Raw genomic sequence first — 27,225 nt, forward strand, 5'->3', positions numbered from 1 at the left:
TATAACTAAATAGATATTGAATATAGTTCCCTGCTATCCAGTAGGTCCATGTTGGTTATCTATTTCAAACTAAGCCTAAGAAGTCACAAAGGGAATCCAGCTTGTAGAAAAACACTTGCTCTTCAAATTATCTACTCTCCCCAGGCTGGAGTACAAACCAGCTGCCCTCTGACTATCTGTCATCATCTCAGATGAACGGAACTTGATTGTTTCGACAATCATGGTGAACATTATGCTGGGCCATTACACTGAAGACATCATGCTTACTGCAGTTGGTGGCCAAGAGGTACCAGAGATGCTTCATCAAGTCACATGTCTGGGGAAGGAAATGGCAACCCACTCTGGTATTCTTGCCTGGGAAATCCCATAGACAGAGGAGCCTCATGGGCTATTGCAACAGGGTAACAAGGACAACCCCTGATTCCCAAAAATATTCAGAAGAAAAAATAAAAAAAGACACATGTATGCCATAGTGTGGAGTGTGGGAGATCAAGCCAATGAAAACCCAAGAGAATGACCCTTAGTGATGTTCTGATATGGTCTAGACCATGCTAGGTATTCAGTAAGTTGCTGCACCTCATACCACCTCCCACTCGGGCACCACATTTGGTGGGGTTCTTCAGATTTCATAGGCAGCATATACTACATGAAATTGTGCCCACCAGTGCTTCAGCAAGTTACCTATGAGGTGACACGGTTTTGGTGGGACCCAGGACAAGGAAAGTCTCTATGGCAGGTACCAGTCACTTGACACACTGCAGGGCTGCATGGAGCTTATGACAAGTCCTGAAAGGAGAAACATCCTGTGGATTCCCAAAGGACATCATGCCCTCTACTACAAACATATTTTCCTTTTGATCAACAGCTTCTGGCTTATTCCTGGTCTGTGGGAAAGTCTGAATGTCTGGCCATCTAATCCTCCACGGGAAGGGGAAGATTTTAGACCAGACTTATGCAGATCTGGAAGGTATAGGACAGTCGCTCAAGCAGGTGGTTCCCAGCTCTGTGGCCCCTGCTGTGGACAACCCTTTCCCTTGACTGCCGCGTGTCCCCTCCTAGGTGTCTTGTTCAAGGTCTCCAAAGGAAGCAAGTGGCAGGCTCCATGGGTTGGACTGAGAGTCTAATGGGGAGAATTGTTTTTACAGAGGAAAGTGAAGTCGCTCAGTCATGGCCAACTTTTTGCAACCCCATGGACTGTAGCCTACCAGCGCCTCCGTCCATGGGATTTTCCAGGCAAGAATACTGGAGTGGGTAGCCATTTTCTTCTCCAGGGGATCTTCCCAACCCAGGGATCAAACCCAGGTCTCCTGCATTGTAGACAGACGCTTTAACATCTGAGCCACCAGGGAAGTTTACAGAGTAAAGGAATCAGCAGAGAGGAGTGAGTCTCCCCTCCCAGGAACTACCCTCAGGTCGCAGCCACTGGCACTGCTATGTACTCAGCCTGTCCACAGCAGAGACCTACATTCATTCCCCCAGTAAAGGAGCCTTTGGACTTCCCAGGTAGCTCAACTGGTAAAGAATCTGCCTGTAATGCTGGAGACCCCTTTTCAAGTCCTGGGTCAGGAAGATCCCCTGGATAAGGGATAGGCTACCCATCCCAGTGTTCTTGGGCTTCCCTGGAGGCTCAGATGGTAAAGAATCCACCTGCAATGCGGGAGACCTGGGTTTGATCCCTGGATTGGGAAGATCCCCTGGAGGAGGGCATGGCAACCCACTCCAGTATTCTTGCATGGAGAGTTCCCATGGACAGAGGAGCCTGGTGGGGGTCCATGGGGGTCACAAAGAGTCGGACGCGACTTGAGCAACTAAGCACAGCACAACATGGTGGCCTTCCGGGGGGAGGAGTCCGCCACCTGGTGGCCATTGATGAAATCAGCCCATATCCCGCAGTGGGAGGGGCCACAATTTGTCCTGTCTTGAATAGGTACTTATCTTAAGCGACTTTTCGGATGACTTGGCCCCCCTCATAGACTTACTGTCTTGCATTCACTTTAGCAATCTTTCATATAACAGTGCTTCTGACCAAGGTAATCCCTGTAAGACACGAGACTTGTGCCCTATGCAAGAGGGACTGCCCTGAAGACCCAGGCTGCAGACGGTGGGGATGGTCAGTCTAGTAGAGGTCAGTTCCTACCCTAGTTGGTGAAAAGACACTGAAAGGGAACTGCTGTCTTACAGGAGTCAAGACTGAGGTGGTGGCCATTGTATGGTGCTGTTTCTCCTTTGCTGGAATCCACAGCCTGCGAATCAAGAAGGGGGAAGGATTCTTCACAATCAGGAGTCATCATTCCTAATCGTCTACTCTCAGGGCATTTCATCCCCTGCCTGCAGCTTGGAGCTCTGTTGGTTCTCAAGAAAGGGATGCTTCTACCAGAACCCAAGTGTTGGTTCCATCATATTGCAAGTTGAGATTGCCATCTGGTGACACAGGGTTTTTTATGCCACTGAAACAACAGGCAAACTAACAGTCTACTGAGTAGGCTTAGATGGTTGATGTTGTTGTTTTTTAGTTGCTCAGTCGTGTCCGACTCTTTGCAACCCCAGGAACTGCAGCACACCAAGCTTCCCTATCCTTCACTATCTCCTGGAGTTTGCTCAAATTCGTGTCTATTGAGTTGGTGATGCCTTCCAACCATCTCCTCCTCTGTCGCCCCCTTCTTCTGCCTTCAATCTTTCCCAGCATCAGGGTCTTTTCCAATGAGTTGACTCTGCATTGATTGAGTGGCCAAAGTATGAGAGCTTCAGCTTCAGCATCAGTTGTTCCAATGAATATTCAGGGTTAATTTCCTTTAGGATTAACTGGTTTGATCTCCTTGAAGTCCAAAGGACTCCCAAGAGTCTTCTCTAGCACAATAATCCAAAAGCATCAATTCATTGGTGCTTAGCCTTCTTTATGGTCCAACTCTCACATCTGCTCATGACTACTGGAAAAACTATAGCTTTGATGATACGGACCTTTGTTGGCAAAGTGATATCTCTGCTTTTTAATACACTGTCTAGGTTTGTCATAGCTTTTCTTCCAAGGAGCAAGTGTCTTGTAAATTCATGGCTGCAATCACCATCCCCAGTGATTTTGGAGCTCAGGAAAATAAAGTCTGTCACTGTTTCCATTTTTCCCCCCATCTATTTGCCATGAAGTGATGGGACCGGATGTCATGACCTTCACTTTTTGAATGTTGAGTTTTAAGCCAGCTTTTTCACTCTCCTCTTTCACTTTCATCAAGAGGCTCTTCAGTTCCTCTTCGCTTTCTGCCATAAGGGTGGCGTCCTCTGCATATCTGAGGTTACTGATATTTCTCCAGGCAATCTTGATTCCAGCTTGTGCTTCATCCAGTCTAGCATTTTGCATGATGTACTTTGTATACAAGTTAAATAAGCAGGGTGACAATATACAGCCTTAAAGTACTCCATTTCCAATTTGGAACCAGTCTGTTGTTCCATGTAAGGTTCTAACTGTTGCTTCTTGTCATGCATACAGGTTTCTTAGGATGTTATCACCTGGAAATAGTGTCACTGTTCACCCATGGGATTGAGAAGGATTATAACTTGAATCCAAGGGATCCTCTGGGGTACCTCTGACTCCTGCCGCATCCAGGCAGACCATGAAGGCTTCAGGCTCAGCAGGAAGAAAGGTTTGAGTCACTTACCAGGTAATGGATTCTGACCAGCTGAAGTTGGAGAGCAAAAGGAAGACAGGGAGGGTAGTGAAGAAGGAACTTAAAAAGACCAACGATGGTCTCAAGATCAGTTACAGAAAGGAGAATGGTAGTAGCTGTTGAAGGGTGAAAGGTTGTTGCTGAATGAAAAGACGCTGGGATTCTTGGCCTCCGGAGGAGAAGAATTCAATCCGGGGCCAGAGATGAGGCTTGATCACTCAGAGCTTTGTGTAATAAAGTTTTATTAAAGCATAAAGGAGATACAGAACGCTTCTGACATAGGCATCAGAAGGGGGCAGAAAGAGTACCCCCCTGCTAGTCTTCAGCTGGATGTTATATAGTCTCTAGCAGTCTGTTGGAGAAGGCAATGGCACCCCACTCCAGTACTCTTGCCTGGAAAATCCCATGGACGGAGGAGCCTGGTGGGCTGCAGTCCATGCGGTCGCTAAGAGTCGGGCACGACTGAGTGACTTCACTTTCACTTTTCACTTTCATGCATTGGAGAAGGAAACGGCAACCCACTCCAGTATTCTTGCCTGGAGAATCCCAGGACAGAAGAGCCTGGTGGGCTGCCGCCTATGGGGTCGCACAGAGTCGGACACGACTGAAGCGACTTAGCAGCAGCAGCAGCAGTGTGTTAATGAAAGAAAGAAATGTCTTAAAACTCAGAATGGCACCAGGCCCCTCATCCATAAGATGCATTTTGGGATAATCTTGGCACCAGATGATTCATCCCAGGCCATAAAATGATTGACTTGAACCTTGTAGAATGGCAGATTACCATATAAATAGTTTCGTTTACATAGATTAGGGGAATAATGCCTGAGTATAACATACTGGTTTGTCAAGTAGTTTCTGAGCCATTAGGCAGAACCGACTTGAAGACAGAGCCTGGGGTAAATGCATAGTACATTAACATAGCTTAAGACAAACATTTCCATAAGAAAAATGCATTGGTTAACTCAAGGTTTGAGAATAGTTAAATTCAGGTGGAACCAGGTGTCATTATGGCAATACAGTATTTTAAGAGAAACTTTTTAAATTTGTATAGAGAAGGAAAAAAATATCACTAGTTTGCTTCCTCCTGCCACTTAAGAGAGATAAAAATGTCTGACACTTGCAGCCTATTTCCTCCGTTTGGAGACCCCTGGCCTTCCTGCCTGTTACCCTCTCAAGGGGAGGGACATGTCAACTTTCCAATTTTCTTTCTCTACTGATTTCATGGATGTCAAAGAAAGGTTGATCGAGGTTAGCTTTAAGTTTTCCTTTAGGTTTGAGACTGTTGAGGTGAGATAATATATGAACCAGAAGACAAATCAATATCCCCTAGAGATGGATATAGTGACTTATGGGCATTGTGGTCTTCTGTTTTAGGGAGTGCTGTTTCGTTTGTAGGAGGAATAGTATAGCAGCTTTAAATTTGCCAAGAACCAGTGGTTGTTGCTAGGGGGTGTATACTGATATTGGCTAGCAAGGGGGTTTAGTAAAGTGGATAGTTGGTTTTCTCTTAGCTGCCACTGACTCCTGATGCTACAGCACTTCCAATGGTTTTGTAAGCACTTTCTCTCTAAGGGCTTCCCTGGTGGCTCAGATGGTAAATTCGGGAGACCTGGGTTAGATCCCTGGGTTGGGAAGATCCCCTGGAGAAGACAATGGCCACCCACTCCAGTACTCTTACTTAGAAAATTACACGGATGGAGGAGCCTGGTGGGCTACAGTCCACGGGGTCGCAAAGAGTCGGACAAGACTGAGGGACTTCACTTTTGCTCCTTGAATTAAATCCCTTTCTGCTTGAAACCCCTAGAGCAAACTCTGTTCCCCACAGTGAATCCTGACTGATTATAGAACACCACATGAACATCAATGTACAAGAATCATTGCTCTCTGGAAGGACATGGTAGGAGGCTGAGAAGTCTTTTTGTCAATCAACGAAATGATGTGACCTTTGTTGCTTCCAAGTGACTCTTCCGAGGGAGAGGCATCACACAGGTTAGAACTCTGGGTGCTGATCCGAACTTTGCTATTCGTGCTTTTATGTTTACCAAGTGTGTTCACCAAGGGCAGAGTGTCCGTTGAAGAGCATACAACCAGGCCTGGCTGCGTCTCAGTTCTTCCGTTGGATGACTTTGGCAGGGGATGTCTCGCTGTGGCTGAGCTTACTCACCTGCACGATTGAGACCATGATAATAGGGGGTGTGGATCTAGGGAGCTAGCCGCCTGTCCAGCGTTTGGCATAGTTACGGGGCCCTGCAGGACTCAGCAAGTGTCGTGTGGGTGGCTGTTGTTTACCAGCCTCAGTCCCCGGCTGCATTGTCTTTCTGGGATCCATCTTTTCAAGTCTGCAAACAGCCCTTGCCTGTGTGAACCTTTTGATCGGGGAGGACTTGGGTTCTGTCCTGCCGCTGGAGTCTGCAGTCTTTGGGGGAGGGCTCCAGCAGAAGCAGTGCTTGGTGAACCAGGGGAAGCGGGAAGTCACGGGGCGCTTAGGCTGCGTCCGTGAGCTTTGACTCCGCAGGTGCGGGTGTAGATTTCGCCTCTCGCGACTCCGAGGCCCGAGGCCCGGAGACCAGCCCTTCTGACGCGGCCGATCGGGGTGGGAGGGGAGGACGGGGGGCGAGACTGGCGGCGGGGGGACCCGCTCCGGCCCGCCGGGCTGGGCTGCCCGGAGCCGGGGGTTGGCGCCTGCCCCCCACCCCGGGCCGAGGGGCGCGGGGCCGCCGGGGGGGTGGCGGCGCTGGGCCGGCGATCGGGCGGGAGGCGCTGGGCCCGCCCCGCCGGCAACCCCACCGACTTCCTCCGCCGCGGGCGCTGGCCGAGCCAGAGGGAAGGCAGGCACCATGAGCACGGGAGACACCGTCTGCACGGGTTGGCTGGTCAAGTCGCCCCCTGAGAGGAAGCTGCAGCGCTACGTGAGTAGGGGGAGTCGCCCCGCGCCCTCGGGGGGTCCCGGGGCCCTTCCGCCCGCGGGGTATCCCCGGGATCCTCCCCACCCCCGACGCTCCGGCGGCGGGCGAGGCAGGCGGCCGGTAAAGCGAGATCGTACGTCGAGGAGCCGAGCGCCGATCCCGGTCTCGGAGCGGGACCTCCCGAAGGAGCGTCCCGGTCCCCGGGGCCGTGGCGGCGATGGGCCGCGAGCCCCATCCTTCCGCGTAACTGTCATCGGACACCGCCGCCCTTGCGGTCTTCCCCAGGCTGTTCCTTCTTCGTTCTTTCTTTCTTCGGACGCCCCTCTTTGCTGGTACTTATGGGCACCGCGGGCTTTCGGTAGGAGGAGACACGGGGCGCTCAGGAGACCTCCCCTTCCTACGCATCCCCATCACCATCTTAAATGGACGACCCCGGCTCGAAATTTCTTCTTTCCAGCCGCGTCAGCAGGACAAGGTCTTTGCAACGTACACTTGCTCAGACCCCTTTCTCCGCTGAGCCAGGAGCAGACTCGTGTCCGTCTCTTGGAGGCATTTTCTCATTACAGCCATACATAGATTTTTTTTCCCCCTGATTTACGACCACTGTTTACCTTCATAATTCTTTTGGGGTCCACCAGTCCCTAAACACGAGGTCCAATATTTCTCGGGCTCTGAAGCACTCAACAGCTTTGCTAAGGGTGCAGCTGCTTGGAAAACTCACTGACGTTCAAAGGTGTGTGTGTGTGGGGGGGGCGGTGACGGTCTGCGACAGAGCCGGCCTTGCAAAACCAGCTCGAGGCAGGTTTACTCTCTGCCCTTCGACATTCGAGCGAGTGTCCGACGCTGCAGGAAGCTGGCGAACCTGCAGACCAAAGTTCGTGGAAGGTTGTTGGCTAGGACTGGTGTATATCTTGTACTGACGAGACTGGCTTAGGAAAGTTGATTAGCCGCTCATCCACTTGGGGAAAGCCATGAGTGTCTACACCTGTTATCACATGTGTTTCCTTCTTGGGAGGTCCGATGGAGGTGTGGCAGGTGTGGACTTTGCACCGGTTAGTGTGTGAGTCGTGTGATCGGGTGGTGATGGAGGAGACTTTGGACGCGAGACTGCCTCAGTGGCATCCTCTCAACACTTCAAGACCAGAAAGGGTAATTTTTTCTAATGAGGGACATAGTCATTTAGACAGGCTTTGATGCTTTTTGGTTGAAAGCCATCTCGGGAACACACGCCGAAGTCGTTTCTCTCTCTAAGCTCTGCAGGAATCTCCTGTGGCCACTAGGTGGCGATCATGCGTCAGGGCCGCGAGGCAACGCGACGCTATCACTCAGCCGCTGTTGGTTCAGATCTTATAGGGGGTATTCATTCCTTCTTTCTTTTTAATTGAGCACCAACTCTGAACTAGGCCCTGTGTCATCGAGAAAAAATAACTTGCTCCCTGTCCTCCGAAAGTCCACACCGTAACATTTGTAACACAGCGACATAACAAAGCAGGCTACTAGCACAGACAAGGCAATAATTCAGTTCTTACATGGCCAGAGCAAGTAGTACTCTGTTCATGTTTCTTAAATGACTAACAGAAGCTGAGTCTGTTTTTAGGTAAGTCTTTCAGTGCAAGCTAAGCTGGTGTTTCATCCTCTTGAATCCATGAGCCAAGTTAGTTTTGTGACTGCTCTTTTAAATTTAAAATTTAACTGTAGTTGATTTACAGTATTGTGTTACTTTCAGCTATACAGCTATAGAGTTTTTCCATGATAGGTTATTGCAAGATATGGAATATAGTTCCCGATGCTACACAGTAGGACCTTGCTGTTTATCTCTTTTATTCATATTAGTGTGTGTCTAATTCCCAACTCTTAATTTATCCCCCACTTTCCCCTTTGGTAACCATGTTTCTTTTCTGTGTCTGTGAATAGATGTTATGTCTACATGTTTCAAAAATTTAAAATATATATATATATTTAAGACATACATGGAGAAATCTCACTCTCCCCTCTGTCATCAGCCATCTTAATTGCCCTTAGCCCTCAACCATTTTTTTTCTTAGTTTGTACCTTCACCTGTCCAATATTTCTTTATATAAATACAAGGACATATGTACCTAGCTCCTTATTTTCCCCTTTCTTTCACAAAGGTAGCTGAGTCTATATTCCATTCTACATTGTCTATTCATTTAAGAAGACAAATAGATGGCTAACAGGCACATGAAAATAGGCTCAACCACTGATTGTCAGGGAAGTGCAAACCAAAAGCACAGGTGAGCTAGCCCCTCACACCTATCAGAATGGCTGTTAGAAAGATAAGAGTTAACAAATGCTGGCAAAGATGTTGGAGAAAAGGCAACCCTCCTACACTGTTGGTGAGACTGTAAACTGGCACACAATGAAAAACAGTACGGAGGTTCCTCAAAAAATAAAAACAGAGCTACCATATGATCTACCAAATCCATTTCTGGGTATTTATCCAAAGGAAACAAAATCACTGATCCACAAAGGTATCTGCACCCCCATATCCACTGAGGCATTATTTCTAATAGGTAAGGTAAGCCACCTAAGTACCCATCAGCATATGAATAGATAAAGATGTGTTGGTTGCTCAGTCGTGTCCAACTCTGCGACCCCATGGACTGTAGCCAGCCAGGCTCCTCTGTCCGTGGGATTCTCCAGGCAAGAACACTGGAGTGGATTGCCATTTCCTTCTCCAGGGAGATAAAGACCCTTCTTTACCTACACATATATATACAGTGGGATATTATTCAGCCATCCAAAATAAGGACATCTTGCCACTGGCAACAACATGGATGGAACTTGAGGGCATTATACGAAGTGAATTAAGTCTGACAGAGAAAGGCAAATACCAGGTGATCTCAATTTTATGTAAACTCTTCAAAATTGAACTCAGAGATACAGAGAACAGCCTGGTGGTTGCCAGAGGCAGGGGAAGGGGGGTGGGTGGGTGACATGGGTGAAGGTACTCCAAAGGTACAGACTTGCAGTTATAAAATAAATAGTTCTGAGTATATTAATATACAGCATGGCGACTGTAGCTAGTAATACTGAAATGTGGATTTGAAAGTTGGTAAGAGAGTCGATCTTGAAAATTCTCAAAAAAAAAAAATGTTACTCTAGGATTCTGTCCATGTCAGTGACCAGAGATCTTCATTATTTTTGACAGCTGTGTACCATCTTGATGTGTGGCCATACCACGTTTATTCAGCCACTTCCCTGTTTTGGACCCCTGAGTTGTTTCCCCTCTTGATGTGTACAACCATGGCCACAACTAGTAACATTGCCCAGGTGATGCTTTCCTTTTTATGCAGGTACACCTGGATGATTACCAGAGCTGGGATTGCTGGGCCTGTGAATCTAGAATCCATAGATATTAACGAATGTTCCATTTTGCATTCCTTCCAGCAGTGTCAATACTGCTTGGCCAACAGCACGTGATGTTAAACTTGGACATTTTTTGCCATACAATAGGTGAGAAATGGTGTTTCAGTGTCATTTGAATTGGCAGTTCTTTTACATGGAGGGAAGTTGAACATGTCTTGACATGTGTGTGCCTTCTCCCTGTTGGTCTTTTTAGCTGCAATTTTTGGGAGATGATTAGTCCTTTGGGAGAAGAGATGTGTATACTTTTCCCTTGTTTGTCACTTGTATTTTGACTCTGCTTCTGGTGCTTGTATGGTTTTGTTTTTGTTTGTATTTTGTTGTATTTGATCATTTTTCCCCTGTGTGTTTGGGTTTATTGAGGCATTGGGGTCTATGGGGGAGATGCAGGTACTTGCAGGCCGGGTCAGGCATCAGCCTGGGGGGATGATGATGCTGGCAGGTGGCCAGGGGTGAGATCTGCACCACCTGGATTGACTTGAAAGTGTGACTCTCAGCTCCCTCCTGCCAAAGCCTGGGGCTCCAACTTGCTTGCCCAGCAGGGGTGATTGCCCCTGTACTGGGCATGGCCTTGTGCTGGGGCAGTGAGTTCGTACATTTCTCCTCCTTCAGGCAAGGCCCACAGCCCTTCTTCCCCAGGAATGTCATCAGCTCAGTGTTTGGGACACTGGGGTGCTGGGTCTGAGCTGCTGAGCAGAAGCAAACAGGAGCCCTGGTTTGTGTTTTATTTTTTATATTTCGATTCAGGATCCTTTTGGAGTTTACCTTGGTGCAGATGTAAAGAACGGATCTGATGTTATTGTTTTCCAAGTTGCTGTACAATTTTGCCAACACAAAATTATTTAAAAAATTGGTCTGTATCCCTACTGGTGTCAAATACTGCCCTTCCTTATCATAGATGAAATTCCTATATTTCATTCTGGTTCAATTTCTGGATTTTCTGTTATCTTCTATTGTATCTCTGTCAACTCATGTGTCATTATTATGCTCTTTTCATTAGAGAGGTTTTACGATTGACTTGAATACTGATATGGCTGCTGCTGCTTAGTCATATCTGACTCTTTGTGACCCCATGGATTGCAGCCTGCCAGGCTTCTCTGTCCATGGGACTCTAAGCAAGAGGACTAGAGTGAGTTGCCTTGCCCTCCTCCAGGCAGACCCAGGGATAGAACCCGGGTCTCCTGCATTGCAGGCAGATTCTTTACCGCTGAGCCACCAGAAAAGCCTCCACTGATATGGCTTTATTGTTGGTGGTTTTTTGTTGTTGTTGTTGGAATTTTTAGAGTTTAGTTTGGCTAGTTTTGATTTTATTTTGCCACATGAACTTGAGAATTGGCTTGCTTACTTTCAAAAGAAAATCTGTTATTATTGGAAAGGAGGGTTATTTTAGATTTTTAAATTAACTTAGAGAGAACTGATATTATGGTGTTGAGCCTTTCTATCCAAGAACAAAATATGTCTTTCCAGTTGTTCAAGTCAGCTTTTATGTCTTAGAAGAGTATTTCCAGGTTTTTCTCACATAGGTCTTTGCACACTTCTTGTTAGTCTTATGTCTATTTGGGGTTTCTGTGTGTGTGTGTGTGTGTGTGTGTTTGTTGTTTTTTTCACTTTTGTTGTTACTGTAGACGGGGCTTTCTCCATTATGTCTACTAACTGTTGTTTGTATCTGTAGGGCTATTAGATTCTATCTTCACCTCCATTCCTTAGAAAACACAACTTGAGCCAAAGCTTATTTGCCAAGGCTCTGTTGGGGTTGTAATCTCAGTGTGGTGAGAGTGATGGAAAAAGGAAAGGAAGTAAATAAAATACAAAATAGTGTGTTACTGAATTGGTTGCAGTTTCATAAGAAAACACACCCACTAGTTGGGTCAGTTGGATGGACTTGGACAGGCTCTATAGAATCAGTTTGTCTTTGAGACGGTCTTTTGCAACGAAGAAGGGAGATGAATGTATCTCCCAGTTTGGTTATGGTGCCTGTCTCTCAGTGTCTTTCTGGGCAACCACTAGGAAAGCAAATGTTTTGTGGCCCGGTGTCTAATCTGAATCCGGAGTGTTGGAAGGCTCTGGACTATTTGAGGGTCCATTGGATCAGACCTGGGCATGGTGGGGAAGGACTCTCAGCACAGGCCAGAGCTCCGCACAAAGTGAGTAGCCAGGCCTGGAAGGCAGGTGGGGCCAGGTTCAGCTGGAAATGCACAAAATTTGGTCCAATATAATTTCAACATATTAATATTCTATCCTCTTACCTTTGATTTATCTTATATTTTTGTAGTAGTTTTTCAGTTGATTTTTCTTTGAGGATGTCCTATGTAGACAGTCATGTCATCCAAAATAGAATTTTACCACTTCTGTTTTCAATTCTTATGTATCTCATTTTTTTCCATTTTGTCCAAATGTGTTGGGTAACACCCCAATGTGAAAAAGTAGTATTGACAATGGGCAAGCCTATTTTGATCTACAGTGCAGCCAAAAAAATAAAATAAGCAAGTCAAGATCAGTGTTTTTCTATTAAGAAAGATACTGGAACTTTATACCAATTGAACAACAAATCCTCATTTCCTTTTACCCCTGTTCCCTGGGAGCCACCATCATACTCTCTGCATCTAAGAGTTTGACTATTTTAGGGACCTTTTCTTAAAAGTGGAATCATGCAGTATTTGTTCTTCTGTGCTTGACTTATCTCACTTAGCATAATGTCCTCCAGGTTTATCCATGTTGTCACAGATGGCAAGATTCCCTACTTTTTAAAGGCTGAGTAATATTCCATTTTATGGAAATAACACATTTTCTTTAGCCATGCATCCATCAGTGAATATACTTAGATTGTTTCTGTGCCTTGGCTATTGTAAACAATGTTCTGATGAACATGTAAGCATAGATATCTCTTTGAGATCCTGATTTGAATTCTTTTGAACATATATCCAGAAGTGGGATTGCTGGCCCCTCTTGGTATAAAGTGTTAGCTGTGTCTGACTCTTTATGACCCCACATACTGTAGCCTGCCAGGCTCCTCTGTCCATGGAATTCTCCAGGCAAAAATACTGGAGTGGGTTGCCATGCCCTTCTCCAGGGGATCTTCCTGACCCAGGGATCAAGCCCAGGTCTCCTGCACTGCAGGCGGATTCTTTACCATCTGAATCACCAGAGTATAAAGTCTCAATTATACAAGATAAGTTGTTTCTAGAGATTGACTGTACAGCATAATGGTTATAGCTAACAATACTGTATTATGCACTTAAAAGTTGTGAGAAGGTTAGGTCTCATGTACGTGTTCTTAGTGCACACACATTCACACACACACACAAAGGAACACAGGGAAACTTTGGGAGGTAATGGATCGATTACCTTGTGGTGATGGTTTCACAGGAGTCTACATATGCCAAACTCATCAAATTGTACACGTTAGTTATGTACAGTTCTTTGTGTGTCAATTATACTTCAATAAAGCTGTTTGTTAAAAAAGGAATATATTGACTTTTGGGCTAGGAGAATATATTTTCTTCATGTTAGTGAAATATTCCACAATTCCTGTATTAATCAGCTTTTTTTTTTCATCAAAAGTCATTTTTGGATTTTATTAAGAAGTTTTTCAGTTTTTCTAGTGATGGTCACATGACTTTTTCATTAAATCTGGCAAAGCAATGAATTCTATTAATAGATCATCTAATATTAAACCACTTTTACATTTCTGGAAAAAGTACCAGCTGGACAAGGTATAGTTTTATTGTGTTGTTGAATTATTCATACTAATATTGGTTTGGCCGGAAACCCTGAGCAAACTTTTTGGCCAACCAAATATTTTATATTGTATATTTGTACCAATATTCATGAGAGAGACACTGGTCTTTGGCTTTAAATTTGGCTTTATTTATTTCTGTACAATCTTTAGCAGATTTTGGCATAAATGTTATACTTGGCTCATACTAAAATTTGGAAGTTTGCCATATTCTAGAATATTTTAAGTAGAGTTGGAATTAACAGCCCTTTACAATTTTGGCAGAATCCCCCTCTAAGCTATATCTGGTGCTTTTTTGGTGTGTTTAGATCTTTGTCAACTCTGTTTCTTTTATGGAAATTGATTTGTTTAGTCTATCTTTCCCTGAGTCAGTTATGTAAATTATACTCTTCCTGGAAAAGTATCTGTTTCATTCTGGCCATCAAATTCATCACATGTAATTTTATAAAATATTCTTATGATTTTTACAATTTGTTTTTCCTCTTCCCAGAGGTATTGCTTTCTTGTCATTGTGAGTTTGGGCTCTGTTCCTTTTTCCCCTGTTGGTTAGGTTACTTGATGTGTTCTGTCTTACTGAGTTTTGTTTTGGCACTGAATCAGTGTCTTGCTTACTATTAGTTCTACTTTATAATTTTTATAGCTCTGTAATTTCTCCTTTTCTATTTATTATTCCTTCATTCAATTTCAGTGCATTTTAGAAATGAGGAAACTTGGACAGACCACATACTCCTTGTAGATGTGGTACCAGTCAAGGTTTTACTTTGCAAGCACCAGAAGCTGATCCTGACTGATTTCAGCAGAAAAAGAGCTTATCAGAATGATATTGGGTCTCTGACAGACATGCTGAGAGGGCTGGAGAACCAGTTTTGAGGTTAAACAGCCAGGAAAAAACACCCCAAACCACAACTCAGAGCTAGTTCTAGTGAGAAACCCGCTGTCACTACTGCCTACCTGCTCCTTCCCTCTCATGTCAAAGAGAGCGGGTGTCTGACAGGCTGAGTGAGGCCACTGAGCTGGAGTTCACCACTACCAGCAAACCCTACAGAAAATAGTAGGGAGGAGAAGGGAGAAAGACCATGCCTTAGCTGGGCTTTGATGGTGGCTCAGATGGTAAAATGTCTGCCTGCAATGTGGGAGACCTGGGTTAGATCCCTGGGTTGGGAAGATCCCCTGGAGAAGGAAATGGGCACCCACTCCAGTACTCTTGCCTAGAAAATTCCATGGATGGAGGAGCCTGGTGGGCTACAGTCCATGGGGTCACTAAGAGTTGGACATGACTGAGTGACTTCACTTTCTTTCTTTAGCTGATAAAGTTGTTTTTGCCTGGTGAGGTGACTGGAACCTTCTTTCTTGAGGACTCGACTCCTTGGTGGCCCTTCCAGTGGCACTGGGGAGATTAGAGTGCTTAGAAGCAGCTCAATGCCGTCAAGTGTCCCATTCCAATGCTCTGGGTCCAGTCTCTCCTAAATGTGGTCGTGGTTTCACATAGAAGACCTGGTGGAATCACTGGACACCTTGCAGCATTAGACTCAGGTTGGTTCTGGAGGATCTCAACCCACGCATGTAAGCTAGAAGAGAGTCGAGTTTCCCAGACCTGCTTCGCCCAACAATTTAAGTCTTGGAGTTGGTCAGCCTTTTGCACATTGAGAAGCAGACACCTCATTGGAGTACTGGGCACATTGGGATCAGGGAACTATTACTCGATGAGGATTTAATTAGAGGGCTCGCAGACTGTGTTGGGGTCTGCAGCAGCGATCTTGAGGTTGAACTGGCAGGGGAGACCAGCTGGAAGGGAAACTGGAACAGAAAGGCTATTTGTAGGAGTGCAGCAGAAAGTAAGAATATGTGAATAATTCTAGAGAAATAACCAATGTCAGGTGTCGACTGCTTAATGAAAACATTCAGGAGAGACAGGTTGTTGAGCAGGGCGGTTGGCAAGCTGGGCCACAGTGCAGTTCTGTAAACTTCAGTGACTGGGAAGTGTATCAGCGGTGATCTCATGACACACTGGCCACGTTTTTTGAGCGATCACGTGTTGTTTGGACACTTTACCAACAGGAAACTGGTTATATAACACTCTTCCCAAAGAGGTGTGTGACAGCTCCGACTGGACAGTCTGCCCATTGTTGTTACCTGGTGAGATTACGTGGAACACACACTTGCTCTCACTGACTTGGGTTCCTCTCAGGGATCTGAGTATGGCCGGTGGATGCCGCTGATCCTTCCATATTCTCGGGCCACAGACCTGCCTCTTCTGAGCTGTTCCCAGGACAGAGTGCACTCCTGGGATCAAAGCCTCAGGCCGAGAGGAGCCAGGCGCCCCTTCCCCTGCTGGAGGCTGCAGGTCCTCCTGGCTCAGGGCTGGTGGCCACCACACTGCTGACTCATGCCGGCTTCCTGTCGAGGGAACCACATTTTCCTCTGTGCTTTTGCTGAGCTCTCTCTCTCTCTCTTCTAGCCTCTACATGTGCTGTTGATGTTTTGCTTTGTCAAGGCCTAGGGACTGGACCTTTCCTTTCTTCCTGGTAAATTTCCCTTTCTGATCACTGTGGAGCCTTAAGGCCAATCTGTCCAGATCTTTGGAGTCCTGATTATATCATAGAGGCCATGCAGGAGAGAGTATGGGACCACAGACCTTTGTTTGGGGGCAGGTCTTTGAGTTTGAGAGCGTCCCAGGTGGGCTCAGTGGTAAAAAATCCACACGCCAGTGTAGGGTATGTGGGTTCGGTCCCTGGGTGGGGAAAATCCCCCTGAAGGAGGAAATGGCAACCCATGCCAGGATTCTTGCCTGAAGAATCCCATGGACCGAGGAGCTGGGTAGGCTATAGTCCAGGGTGTCACAAAGAGTTGGACACAACTGAGCACAACCACTTGGAGTCACAGAGTCACAGGGAATGTGTCAGGACCGCTGAGAGGGAAGAGGATGGGGAGATGGAGGACCTGGTTGCTGAAGGCAACAAAGAGGGAAGCATTTCAGTGATTTGCAAGAATCAAGTGACACCCACCTCCAGACCTGGGCCTAACAGAGAAGGAGATATGGCCTAGTGGCAAAATGGTATCAGAATAAGGCCCAGAGGGGCCTTTCGAGGAGTTTGGCTTGTTGCTGTTGATGAGCTGCTTGGATGATGTCTTCAAAGGAAAAGCCCAGCTAACTGTCTCTGCACAGGTCCTTCTCCAATTAGAAGTTCCCCTGTGCTCAGAACCTGGAGTGAGAGTGGAGGAATCAGGCCATTGTCACCTCCCCCCTTTTTTTTTTCATTCGAAGCTGGTTTCTGATTCACATCCCTGATTATGGACCACCTAGCTCTCGATTGTAACAGGTCAGTACTCACATACGTCTTTATTTTCTGAGAGCCTCATATCATGAATCCATCCCAAATCTCAACAGAGTTCCTGGCCTTCAGAGGCAGTATTCATCTACTTCCACATGGAAGGGAATCATATCTGCTTGTCTTTTCGTGACTTAACGCCTGCAGGTCCTGTGTGAGGGATTGCTCTTGGCTGCTAGACACCTTTTGGCTTCGACTTTAGGCATCCGCAAGGGTCGGGGAATTCAAATGCCCCACTGCTTACACAGGAGATGAAGGACTCAACACAGAGACCCTCCGACAGGAACACACCTGGAATGTTCCAGGAGCAATGAGCTGGGCTGGAACCCAGGGAGTGAGCAAAGAGCAGTTGGGGTTAGAGAAGTGATGGGAGAGGGTAAGGGGGCTGGTGTCAGGTCTTAGAGGGTCTAAGAAGAGGCCTGGGACTTTTCCTCTCAGTGAGGAAGGAAGACCTTATGTGGGTTCTGAGCATAGAAACCATGTGACTGGATGTGCATTGTAACGGTCAGTCTGGCAGCCAGTTGACTGTTGACTGTAGGGACAGAGCCGAAGCAGATGATGCTGGCTTGCTTGACATCTGGCAATGATATTCTTGTACTAGTTCAACATAAAAGGTGGAAAGAAAATGGCAAAAAATACTTTTTTTTATAATCTGCTGTTTCCTGTCAGGGATCAAAGTCCGGTTCCTTCTGGCATGGAGCTCCCTCTGTTCTTGTCTGTCTCCCTCCAGTCAAGAGTCTCACGATGCATCCCACAGCACTGGTAACTCAGTTTCCTCTGCCTTCTTTCCACATCAGAACCATGCCTACCTTAGAGCTACACCCCAGCTAGGTTTTCTTGTGGGCTGCTTGGTTGTCCCGTCTCAGGCCTCCTTTTCGGTGGCTGTTTCAGTTCATCACCACTAGTTCCTATTTCACAAGAAGCAAGTCTGTTACATTGTGGCTTTCAGGGCTGACAAGAAATCCGTGGTTTGGGGTCTTAGGCCCTGTGCGTGGTGTAACTTAGAAATTAAACTGAAGTTTAAACTGTAATTTAACTCCACCCAAATTTTCACAGCAGAGGAGAACTCTCACATGGCCTTGCCGGAAAGGAGCACCACTCTTCACAGTGTTACACCCTCAAATGTTGTTCTGGTCAATAGTATAAAGTAAATATGAAAGAAACAGATAATTACTTCTGAGACAGATGCTTGACTTCAAATGTTCTAATATTGGAGAGCTTTTGAGCTTTAAAGAACAGCTCACTCTCATACTCTTTAAACTATTCAGGTACAGAAAAGATGCAAACTTCTTCATAACCTTGATAACAAATTCATAAAAATATAGATCAATCTCACTTCATAGAGACATGGCAAACAAATTCCAGATGTGTTGCATTTAAGTGGAAGACAATGAAATGCAGTTTCTACAAAAGAATGTTGTCAGATCTCAATCTGATCTGGAGGTGGGGAAAACCTGTCTAAATATGTTAGAAAAATGATGAAGGAAAAGACAGATTTTTTGCTATTTGAGAATAAAACATTTCTCTTCATTCATTTCTTCAGCCCTTCAACAAATATTTACTGAGCATCTCCTGTATGCCAAGCATGATTTTAGGCACTGATGCTTCAAAAACAATACAAATGTATAAGGCGGATGAGTTTATACCCATGACTTCTGTGAATAATCTTTGTCAGTCATTAGGGAAAGATCAGCATGGCAGTGGGAAAATGGGCAAATAAAAAAGATCTACAAAGGGTTATGACACATAAGAAATAAAGCCTCGTGAGACACCAGCCAAATACACTTTTAAACAACAAGGTGCTCTTTTGCCTTGGACTGGTGTGACTGCCAGAGTGTTCAAAGAGATTTCTGAGGAAGAAAGAGACATTTCTGAACACATGTTTATATAATTCCCCTCTGTGAAACTCATCAGAGTCCAAAAATCCATGTACACACAGCTATTTTTAAAATGGAGAACCAACAAAGACCTGGTGGACAGCACAGGGAAATCTGCTCAATGTTCTATGGCAGCCTGGATGGGAGGGGAGTTTGGGGGAGAATGGATACATGTATATGGATGGCTGAGTCCTTGAACTGTTCACATTGTTAATCAGCTAAAACCCAATATGAAAGAAAAAGTGTTTTTTTTTTTTTTTGAGTCTAAAATAGAGCAGGAAAATCTAACCAACTCATGGAATAGACCTTAGATCAGTTAGACCTCTTATCTACCCCTGGAAAGGTACAGTTTTCACAAAATAGGAGAAAGATTTCTGAAGGATGCCTGTGAAAAATCCTTCACAGTGGCATGAGCTCCACCTGGACTCTCAGATGTCAGGAGCCGAGAGTGACCCTGTGGGGAACAGAACTGAAGCCAGAGGCAGCGGGCAGTGGCTTGAGGTGCTCGCTTGAGACCGCTGCTTATCACTTCACCCCCAAAATGTGACCACATCTTGATTGGCACATGTGTGCCCAGGATCCAGAAATACCCTGGGTTCCAGCAAGGAGGAGGCCCAGAGGATTGGCCTTGAACTGTGAACAGTGAAGGGTTCTTCCTGTTATCGATGTATATGCCAGCAAGTCTTTAACCCAGCAAGTCTTTAACCCAGTTGAAAGCCAGGTTATTCCTTTCCTCTCTAGGTACCTGGGACAAGTCTGCAGGCAGGTGCCCTCTGCGAGCCCAGCTCCTCCCAGGCCTAGACAAGACCTTCAGTCAACAGTGGCATCCTCTGGGTTCCTGTGTGGAGCAACTTGAGTCACAGTTTTGTGCTGACCAGAGGCTGGGAGGTGGATTTGGCAACTTCCTGCAGCAAGAATAGTGTTTTGAGTGGATGAGTTGCCCTGTAACTATCCCTCTGGGGCTGTTAGCAGCCTACCAGCTAGGACCCGTCTCCTGCCTACCACCCTCTTTCTGTTGCCCCCCTGTGCTCTGGCAACTGAGTCGTGGGTGGCGTGCCTGTTCACAGCATCAACATCTTAACTTTTGAGGAATGAATGTGCGGCGTGGTTTTTCTCTGCAGCCTCAGGCTGTCATGTCCTGTTTTTAGAAAGCATTCTCAGAGGCTGGTGTTAGGTCAATGTCCACCTCTATTTTTTCAGTCCTGTTATTTCCTTATTTCAATATTCAAATCCAAACAGTTCCTTATTTAAATATGTAAATTTAAACAAACCCTTATTCACACACTCAAATTTAAACATAGCCTAATTTACATATTTAAATTTAAATATATTCAAAATATTTAAATATTTAAATTTAAGTGTGTCCTTATTAATTATTTAAATTTAAATATGTCCTTATTTAAACAGTTACATTTAAATGTGTCCTTATTTAAACAGTTAAATTTAAATATGTCCTTAATTAAATAGTTAATTCAGGCAGAATTTATTTTGATTACAGGTGGAATGAGCTAGAGATTCATCAACTGACTCAACAAGATGGACTGAGCTCACTCTTGGCACCAGGAGCCGGGGGGGGGACATTTTAGAGAGATTTTCCTGCACATTAGACCTCAACTGTCTTACAGCTAATAACACAAGACACCAAAATTTCCAAATGCTTTCCACAATCCCATGTATTTCAGGAGCTCACAGCCTAGCAAGAGCCCTGCCCTGTCTTCCTCCTTAAATGCAGGGGTGTCTCCATCCACACGGCAGAGATCCAGGACTCCTCTGCCTCTGTTGACAAGCCCTGGAAGCGGATCTCGTGGGCCAGACCGTCTCCAGGACAATCGCAGGAAGTTATTCCACGCCTGCGACAAGTCCCGGCTCTGTGCAGTGGCAGGCAGAAGGTTACAGGCCCATCAGGCTGAAGGGTCACAGTAATCCCTGGGCTGGTGGTACTGAGCCAGGGCTGAGAGGAGCCTTAACCTGCTCCTGGAAATTCCCGACCCCCCGCCCTCGGGTTCCCTGGCTTTTGTGGGCCCCCTTGGCGAGGAAGTAGAAGGCGGAGACTGGGGCCCCCTTGAGTAAAGCACGGCAGAAAATAGAACATTAACCAGGACTTTGTTTCTTCGATGATGTTCACCTTCTGCAACACATAACCGCACCCCAAACTTCCTGAATGTTTTCAAGGTGAAACCACTGGGAAGAAACTGGGAGCTGGGCTTAAAGGAGCCAGGCTTGGGAAGCTACTGAAAGCCTCCAAGCTGTTACCAAAAGCTTTCTTTCATCTTGGGGTCTGGGAGCATTTCCAAGATTCCCAGGGCCTTACACAGAGCAGTCAGGGATACAGTTGTTAGGTTTGGAAAACACTCACTAACATTTACTAAGTCTCTGCAAATAGTCACACAATGCAAAGAGAAACTTGTTCCAGTCAGAAAAATGGGGATGAGGAAAGATGGAAATGAAGGAAATGAAAATGGAGAAGAAAGAAATGAAAAGGCAGTCAAGAGCATGTCTTAGTCCTGTTTCCTCTTCTGGACTCCAGAGAAGAGTCCACTCCAGAGCTAGATCAAGGGAAATGGCTTTGACAGTTCCACATGACAGGACAGTCTGCAGAAAGCAGTCTAACATGTGACCTTGAGGGTAATGTGCTCCATCACCCTGGTTCCACCCAAATCCCTCCCACTGAAGTGCCAGGGGACCAGGAGCAGCTGGTGAAGGGTTAGCAGGAGGAATCTTCATGTTGGAATAGATGCATTCCTGGGTCACCAACCAAGGCAAGTAGGCATGTACCCTCCTCCAACTGTGGCTCTATTTTCTCTCTTCTTTAATTTCAACTAACTGGAATTCAGTCTCTTCGATTACATAGAGCCATGTCCTTGAAAGGGAGGGCTATGAACAAGACCTTCCATCTCTCTGAGGACCAGCTTCTTTTTTCTGGAAAATTAGCTGCCTTGACCACTTCACAGGATTATACATACAAGCTGACAAACTTAGAAGGAAATGCCATCACTGAAAGCTTGTTGGCCCTTGTTCCACTCAGGGGACTTTGAGCACCTGCTCTTCTCTGCCTCCCCTGTACCCAGCCCATTGCATAAATGTGTTTTCACCAGCCCATTGAGTATGGTTCCCCTGGATGCAATGATTGAAATCAAGCATCTTATTTTGCACTTTTGATGTGCCCCCCTTCTTGTAGGTTTCTTTTCTGTACATTCTTGACTTCTTTTGCATTGAACATCTTTTTGTCAACTGATTTAGAAACCTCCATCCCCAGGAGACTGTAAAGAAACAGGAGCTGCTGTAGGTTTCACTTCACAGACCTGGGTGCATCTGTGTGTGTATACATGTCTGTGTGTTTCACTGTGGTTTCATCATAACACATAGATTCCAGTGACCACAACTGCAAGAAACAGAAAGATCTCTTCCAACACAAGGATTCCTCCTGTTAAGCTTTTCCAGCCAGCCATCTCCTGAGTCATCACCTGGTCCAGCATGATGCACTGATTGTGTGTTGTAGACTAAGACTATTAAAGATGCTGGAAGTACTTCAGGGACTGAGACAGAGGAGGGTCCTGCCATCACAGAGCACATGGGCTAGAATGGGCATAAGCCAGAGTCCCAGGGCGAGTTGGAGACCAGTTGATGGTCATTGGCCAGGTCTTGGTTCCTAGAGTTACTTTCTTTTGCACATAACTTCTCGTGCACCTCAAATGAGTTCCCCTTCCAACTGTGTACCTCTCTTTACGTGTAGTGGTGAGAAATGTTGAACTCTGCCCACTAGAACAGAGCCTTGCCACCCACAGATCCTTGGCAGCATCTTTCTGTGTGTCCCCCTCTAATCGAGGTACCTCCTGCAGCATGACAGATAAGGCCCGTGTGAGAGCAGCTCAGAAGCCCAACACGTATAAGTAATCAAAACAGATTCAGATTTTGGAGTCTGAGTCCCAGATCCCGGAGCTCTGGACACTTCGGGTCAGGGCAGGCAGCATGGAGCCCATCCAGGGGTCCAAGGTGGGGGAAGCCCAAGCAGTTCCTTGAGCAGCTGGAGTTGAAAACTGCTCTGGCTCAGATGGCAGGGATAGTGAAGGATACAAACCCACAGCTCAAAGTGCAGGTCGATGGAGGTTTCATTCCTTCAGCCTGGGTTGGAAAGCCAGGCGATGCAGGCAGCTTGCTGACCGGTCCTGTGCACATGCAGAGGAAATGATTTCATAGCTTTGGGATTTCACCGCTGCAGAGGGGGCAGGGGGCCAATTCCGCTGAAACAAAGGGACAGTAATCACTTTGGCCAGAAAAGCAGTTTAAATCAAAGGTGTCTCTTTACAGCCTCAGAGACTCGCAGGATGTTTCTCCGTTCATTTCAGTGTCTTTCAACAATGGATACAATCCAGACAGGCCACTTCAATTTTATTGGAGTGAATTCTGGAGTTTCAGAAGTGAAGCTTGCTCTAACTCAGCCAGGTTTATTTCATTGTGCAAATAGAATCGAGTGCAGGAATAAAGTGCTCAGACTTTGAACTTTTGTCTATGGTAATCTCAGCCTCCAGAGCTTCTTTTATTAGCTGAGAAAAGCTCATGTTAGGCATGTATAGCTGACACCCCAATTTACTCTTGAACAACACACTGCCATATCTGTGTGTTGCATTTGCAAATGCTCCAAATGTGGAGCATTTGCTGTATTTGAGTTAAAAGGCTCTGACCGCACCTTGCCTGACTGCTGAGACCTTGTCTGTATGATTCCCCATCACAACTCCAGTTCCTTGCACATAAATATGTGATGAATGAATCCTGGCGATGAGGTTTGTTATGAAACCACAAAGCTAGTCATGTTTCTCAAGACTAGTGTTTTAAACCTAGGTCCAGGGCACCCTGAAATCATGTATGAAATTCATTAACTCAGCAAGTATGAGCAACTCTTCTGTGACATGTAGCCGAGGTTAATGCAGTAATCAAGACAACAAGGCCTCTGTAGGGGACTGGGGATTGACATGGGAGCCAGACACCCATCCTCAAACAGATAGGAAAGAGAAATCGTAGGTATTGAAAGTAGTGTGTTTGGAACTAAGGTGTAAAGTGATGTGCAGCCACTTGGCCTTGAATGATCAGAGAAGGTTGCTCTGAGATGATGACAATTAAGTTATGGTTTCAGCAATGGGAAGCTGAGATCTGAATGACAGGCATGCAGATAATCTGGTGAAAGACTATATTGAGAAGAAGGACCAGGGAGGGCAAAGGCCCCAAGGTGGGAATGAGATTTGACCTGTTCAGAAACAGCAGAAAGAACAGTGTGAAAGAACCTGAGAGTGGTGGAGCTAAAGAGGAAGAGGAGGATAGGGCTAGGTCCACGGGGAGGCTCCGGGCCAGGTTCAAGGGGCTGGATATTATTATAAGGTTTACAGGGCCTTTGGAAAGGGCAAATCGAGGGAGCCACATGAGTGGATTGATGTTTTTTAAAGACCATTGAGTTCTGTGTCGAGAATGAATTTCTGGGGGGCCTAGGACCAGGGCAGCTGTAGCAGGGTAACATGGAGAGGTGAAAGTACAGTCAGCAGGCCATGCACACAGTTTGGATGTGAAGAGTGAAGCAAGGGTCACTCTGAGAAATGCTACTAGGTGAGGCCAGTGAGGGAAAGCATGGCAATTAAATGAAGGAAGGCCATCCAGAACAGTGCATGAATGTGTGTCTCTGTGTGTGTGCGTGTGCATTTGCACGTATGCACACATGCATGTTTCTGATGAGAGAAGGTGCATGAATTTCATCATGTTCTCTAAAGGGTTCACAACTGATAAAAGGATAGACATTCAGTGTTGAAACAGTGCATCTTGAGACTGTGGTTCAGAGATCGATTTATTCTGTTTGGTTGGTAATACATGTTCTCTGAGCTAGAAGCAGGTGACTTTGAGGAGTTTCATGAGATGGCCTTGGACTCCTAACCACCCCGGATGTGAGATCCGGGAATGTGTGTTTTTAGCAGATCCAAGACATGGAACAACAGACTGGTTCCAAATAGGAAAAGGAGTATGTCAAGGCTGTGTATTGTCACCCTGCTTATTTAACTTCTATGCAGAGTACATCATGAGAAACACTGGGCTGGAAGAAGCACAAGCTGGAATCAAGATTGCCAGGAGAAATATCAATAACCTCAGATATGCAGATGATAACACCCTTATGGCAGAAAGTGAAGAGGAACGAAAAAGCCTCTTGATGAAAGTGAAAGAGGAGAGTAAAAAAGTTGGTTTAAAGCTCAACATTCAGAAAACAAAGATCATGGCATCTGGTCCCATCACTTCATGGCAAATAGATGGGGAAACAGTGGAAACAGTATCAGACTTAATTTTGGGGGGCTCCAAAATCACTGCAGATGGTGACTGCAGCCATGAAATTAAAAGACGCCTACTCCTTGGAAGAAAAGTTATGACCAACCTAGATAGCATATTCAAAAGCAGAGACATTACTTTGTCAACAAAGGTCTGTCTAGTCAAGGCTATGGTTTTTCCTGTGGTCATGTATGGATGTGAAAGTTGGACTGTGAAGAAGGCTGAGCGCTGAAGAATTGATGCTTTTGAACTGTGGTGTTGGAGAAGACTTTTGAGAGTCGCTTGGACTGCAAGGAGATCCAACCAGTCCATTCTAAAGGAGATCAGTCCTGGGTGTTCTTTGGAAGGAATGATGCTAAAGTTGAAACTCCAGTACTTTGGCCACCTCATGCGAAGAGTTGAGTCATTGGAAAAGACTCTGAGCTGGGAGGGATTGGGGGCAGGAGGAGAAGGGGACGACAGAGGATGAGATGGCTGGATGGCATCACTGACTTGATGGACGTGAGTCTGGGTGAACTCTGGGAGTTGGTGATGGACAGGGAGGCCTGGCGTGCTGCAATTCATGGGGTGGCAAAGAGTTGGACATGACTGAGCGACTGAACTGAACTGAACTGAACTTGGGAGTCTATTCACTTCTTCCCAGGAAAGTGCTAAAAATGTGCTTCCCGTTCACTGAGCACTTCTCTTAGGTCTAAGATATTGTTCTGCACATCCAGTGTATTTTTCATTTCAGATATTGTATTTGTACCTTTACAAGTTCCATTTTGTTCTTGTCTGTATCTTCTATCTCTCTTCTCATATGTACATGTTTTCCTTTAAATGTCAAACACTGTAAGAGCTGTTTTAAAAATATTGTCTGCTTATTCCATCATCCCTGTCATTTTTAGTTCTCTATTGTCTGATTTTCACCTAATATGAGACACAGTTTCCAGGTTTTTTTGCAGCTCTAGTAATTTGGAGGAGGCTTTACATCATATTATGTTGTTGAGTGTCTGGGTTTTCTTGTCTTCCTTTAAAAAGTGTTGAGTTTTGTTTGGCAGTCAATTCAGTAACATAAACATTGGTTTGGTCACTCCAAGTCTTCTTCTTAAACTTTCTCAGGGCAGGTTGAGATGAACCTATACTGAGGCCTGACTCTAAGTCTCTGCTGAATGTTTCAGCTTTCTCCATCCTAGCTGGTCTGAACCTGTCCCAGCCCTGTGTGAGCTCTGGTAGTTGATCAGTTTCTGGGTGTCCAGTAACTGTTTTTGGATTCACCTCATGGATTGAATAATTATACCAATGAAATTCTGGCACTGTTAAGAAAGTTCTAGGATCTACAACAGATTTCCCAACCTGGGTATCCAGCAAAGGGACTGAGAACCTGCAGGGAATTTGACTTTGGAATCCAGTGGGGTTTGATCACAGAACTTCCACAGGACTGGGAGACCCTTGGAGGGCACAAATAAAACCTTGTGTTCACCAGGAGCCAGGAGAAAGGAGCAGTGTCCCCACAAAACACTGAACCAGACTTGCCTGTGAGTGTCCAGGAGTCTCTGGTGGAGGCATGGGTCGACAGTGGCCTGCTGCAGGGTCAGGAGCACTGAATACAACAATGCACACACAAGTCCTTTTTAAGGAAGTCAAAATTACCTTCATTACCCCATCATAGTTTGACCTCAGGCCAAACAACAGGAAGGGAACACAGCCCTGCCTATCAACAGAAAATTGGATTAAAGATTTACTGAGCATGGCTCCACCCATGAGAATAAGACCCAGTTTCCCCCACAGTTAGTCTCTCCCATCAGGAAGCTTCCATAAGCCTCTTATCCTTATCCATCAGAGGGCAAATAGAATGAAAATCATAATCACAGAAAACTAACCATACTGATCACAGGGACCACAGTTCAGTTCAGTTCAGTCACTCAGTCGTGTCCAACTCTTTGTGACCCCATGAATTGCAGCACGCCAAGCCTCCCTGTCCATCACCATCTCCCAGAGTTCACTCAGACTCACATCCATCAAGTCCGTGATGCCATCCAGCCGTCTCAT

The 27,225-nt window shown here is 45.8% G+C and overlaps 1 protein-coding gene across 1 annotated transcript in view; it reads left to right on the forward strand.

The window, feature by feature from the left end:
• The first annotated feature begins 6,496 nt into the window (after nt 1-6,496).
• GAB3 (GRB2 associated binding protein 3) overlaps nt 6,497-27,225 on the forward strand; it is a 90,451-nt gene continuing 69,722 nt past the window's right edge. The window contains exon 1 of the mRNA XM_052663681.1: nt 6,497-6,568. Within this exon, the coding sequence (XP_052519641.1) occupies nt 6,497-6,568 (72 nt within the window). The remainder of the gene's footprint in view (nt 6,569-27,225) is intronic.

This window comes from Budorcas taxicolor, chromosome X (genome assembly GCF_023091745.1).
Source record: "Budorcas taxicolor isolate Tak-1 chromosome X, Takin1.1, whole genome shotgun sequence".
In the NCBI taxonomy this organism is placed as follows: domain Eukaryota; kingdom Metazoa; phylum Chordata; class Mammalia; order Artiodactyla; family Bovidae; genus Budorcas; species Budorcas taxicolor.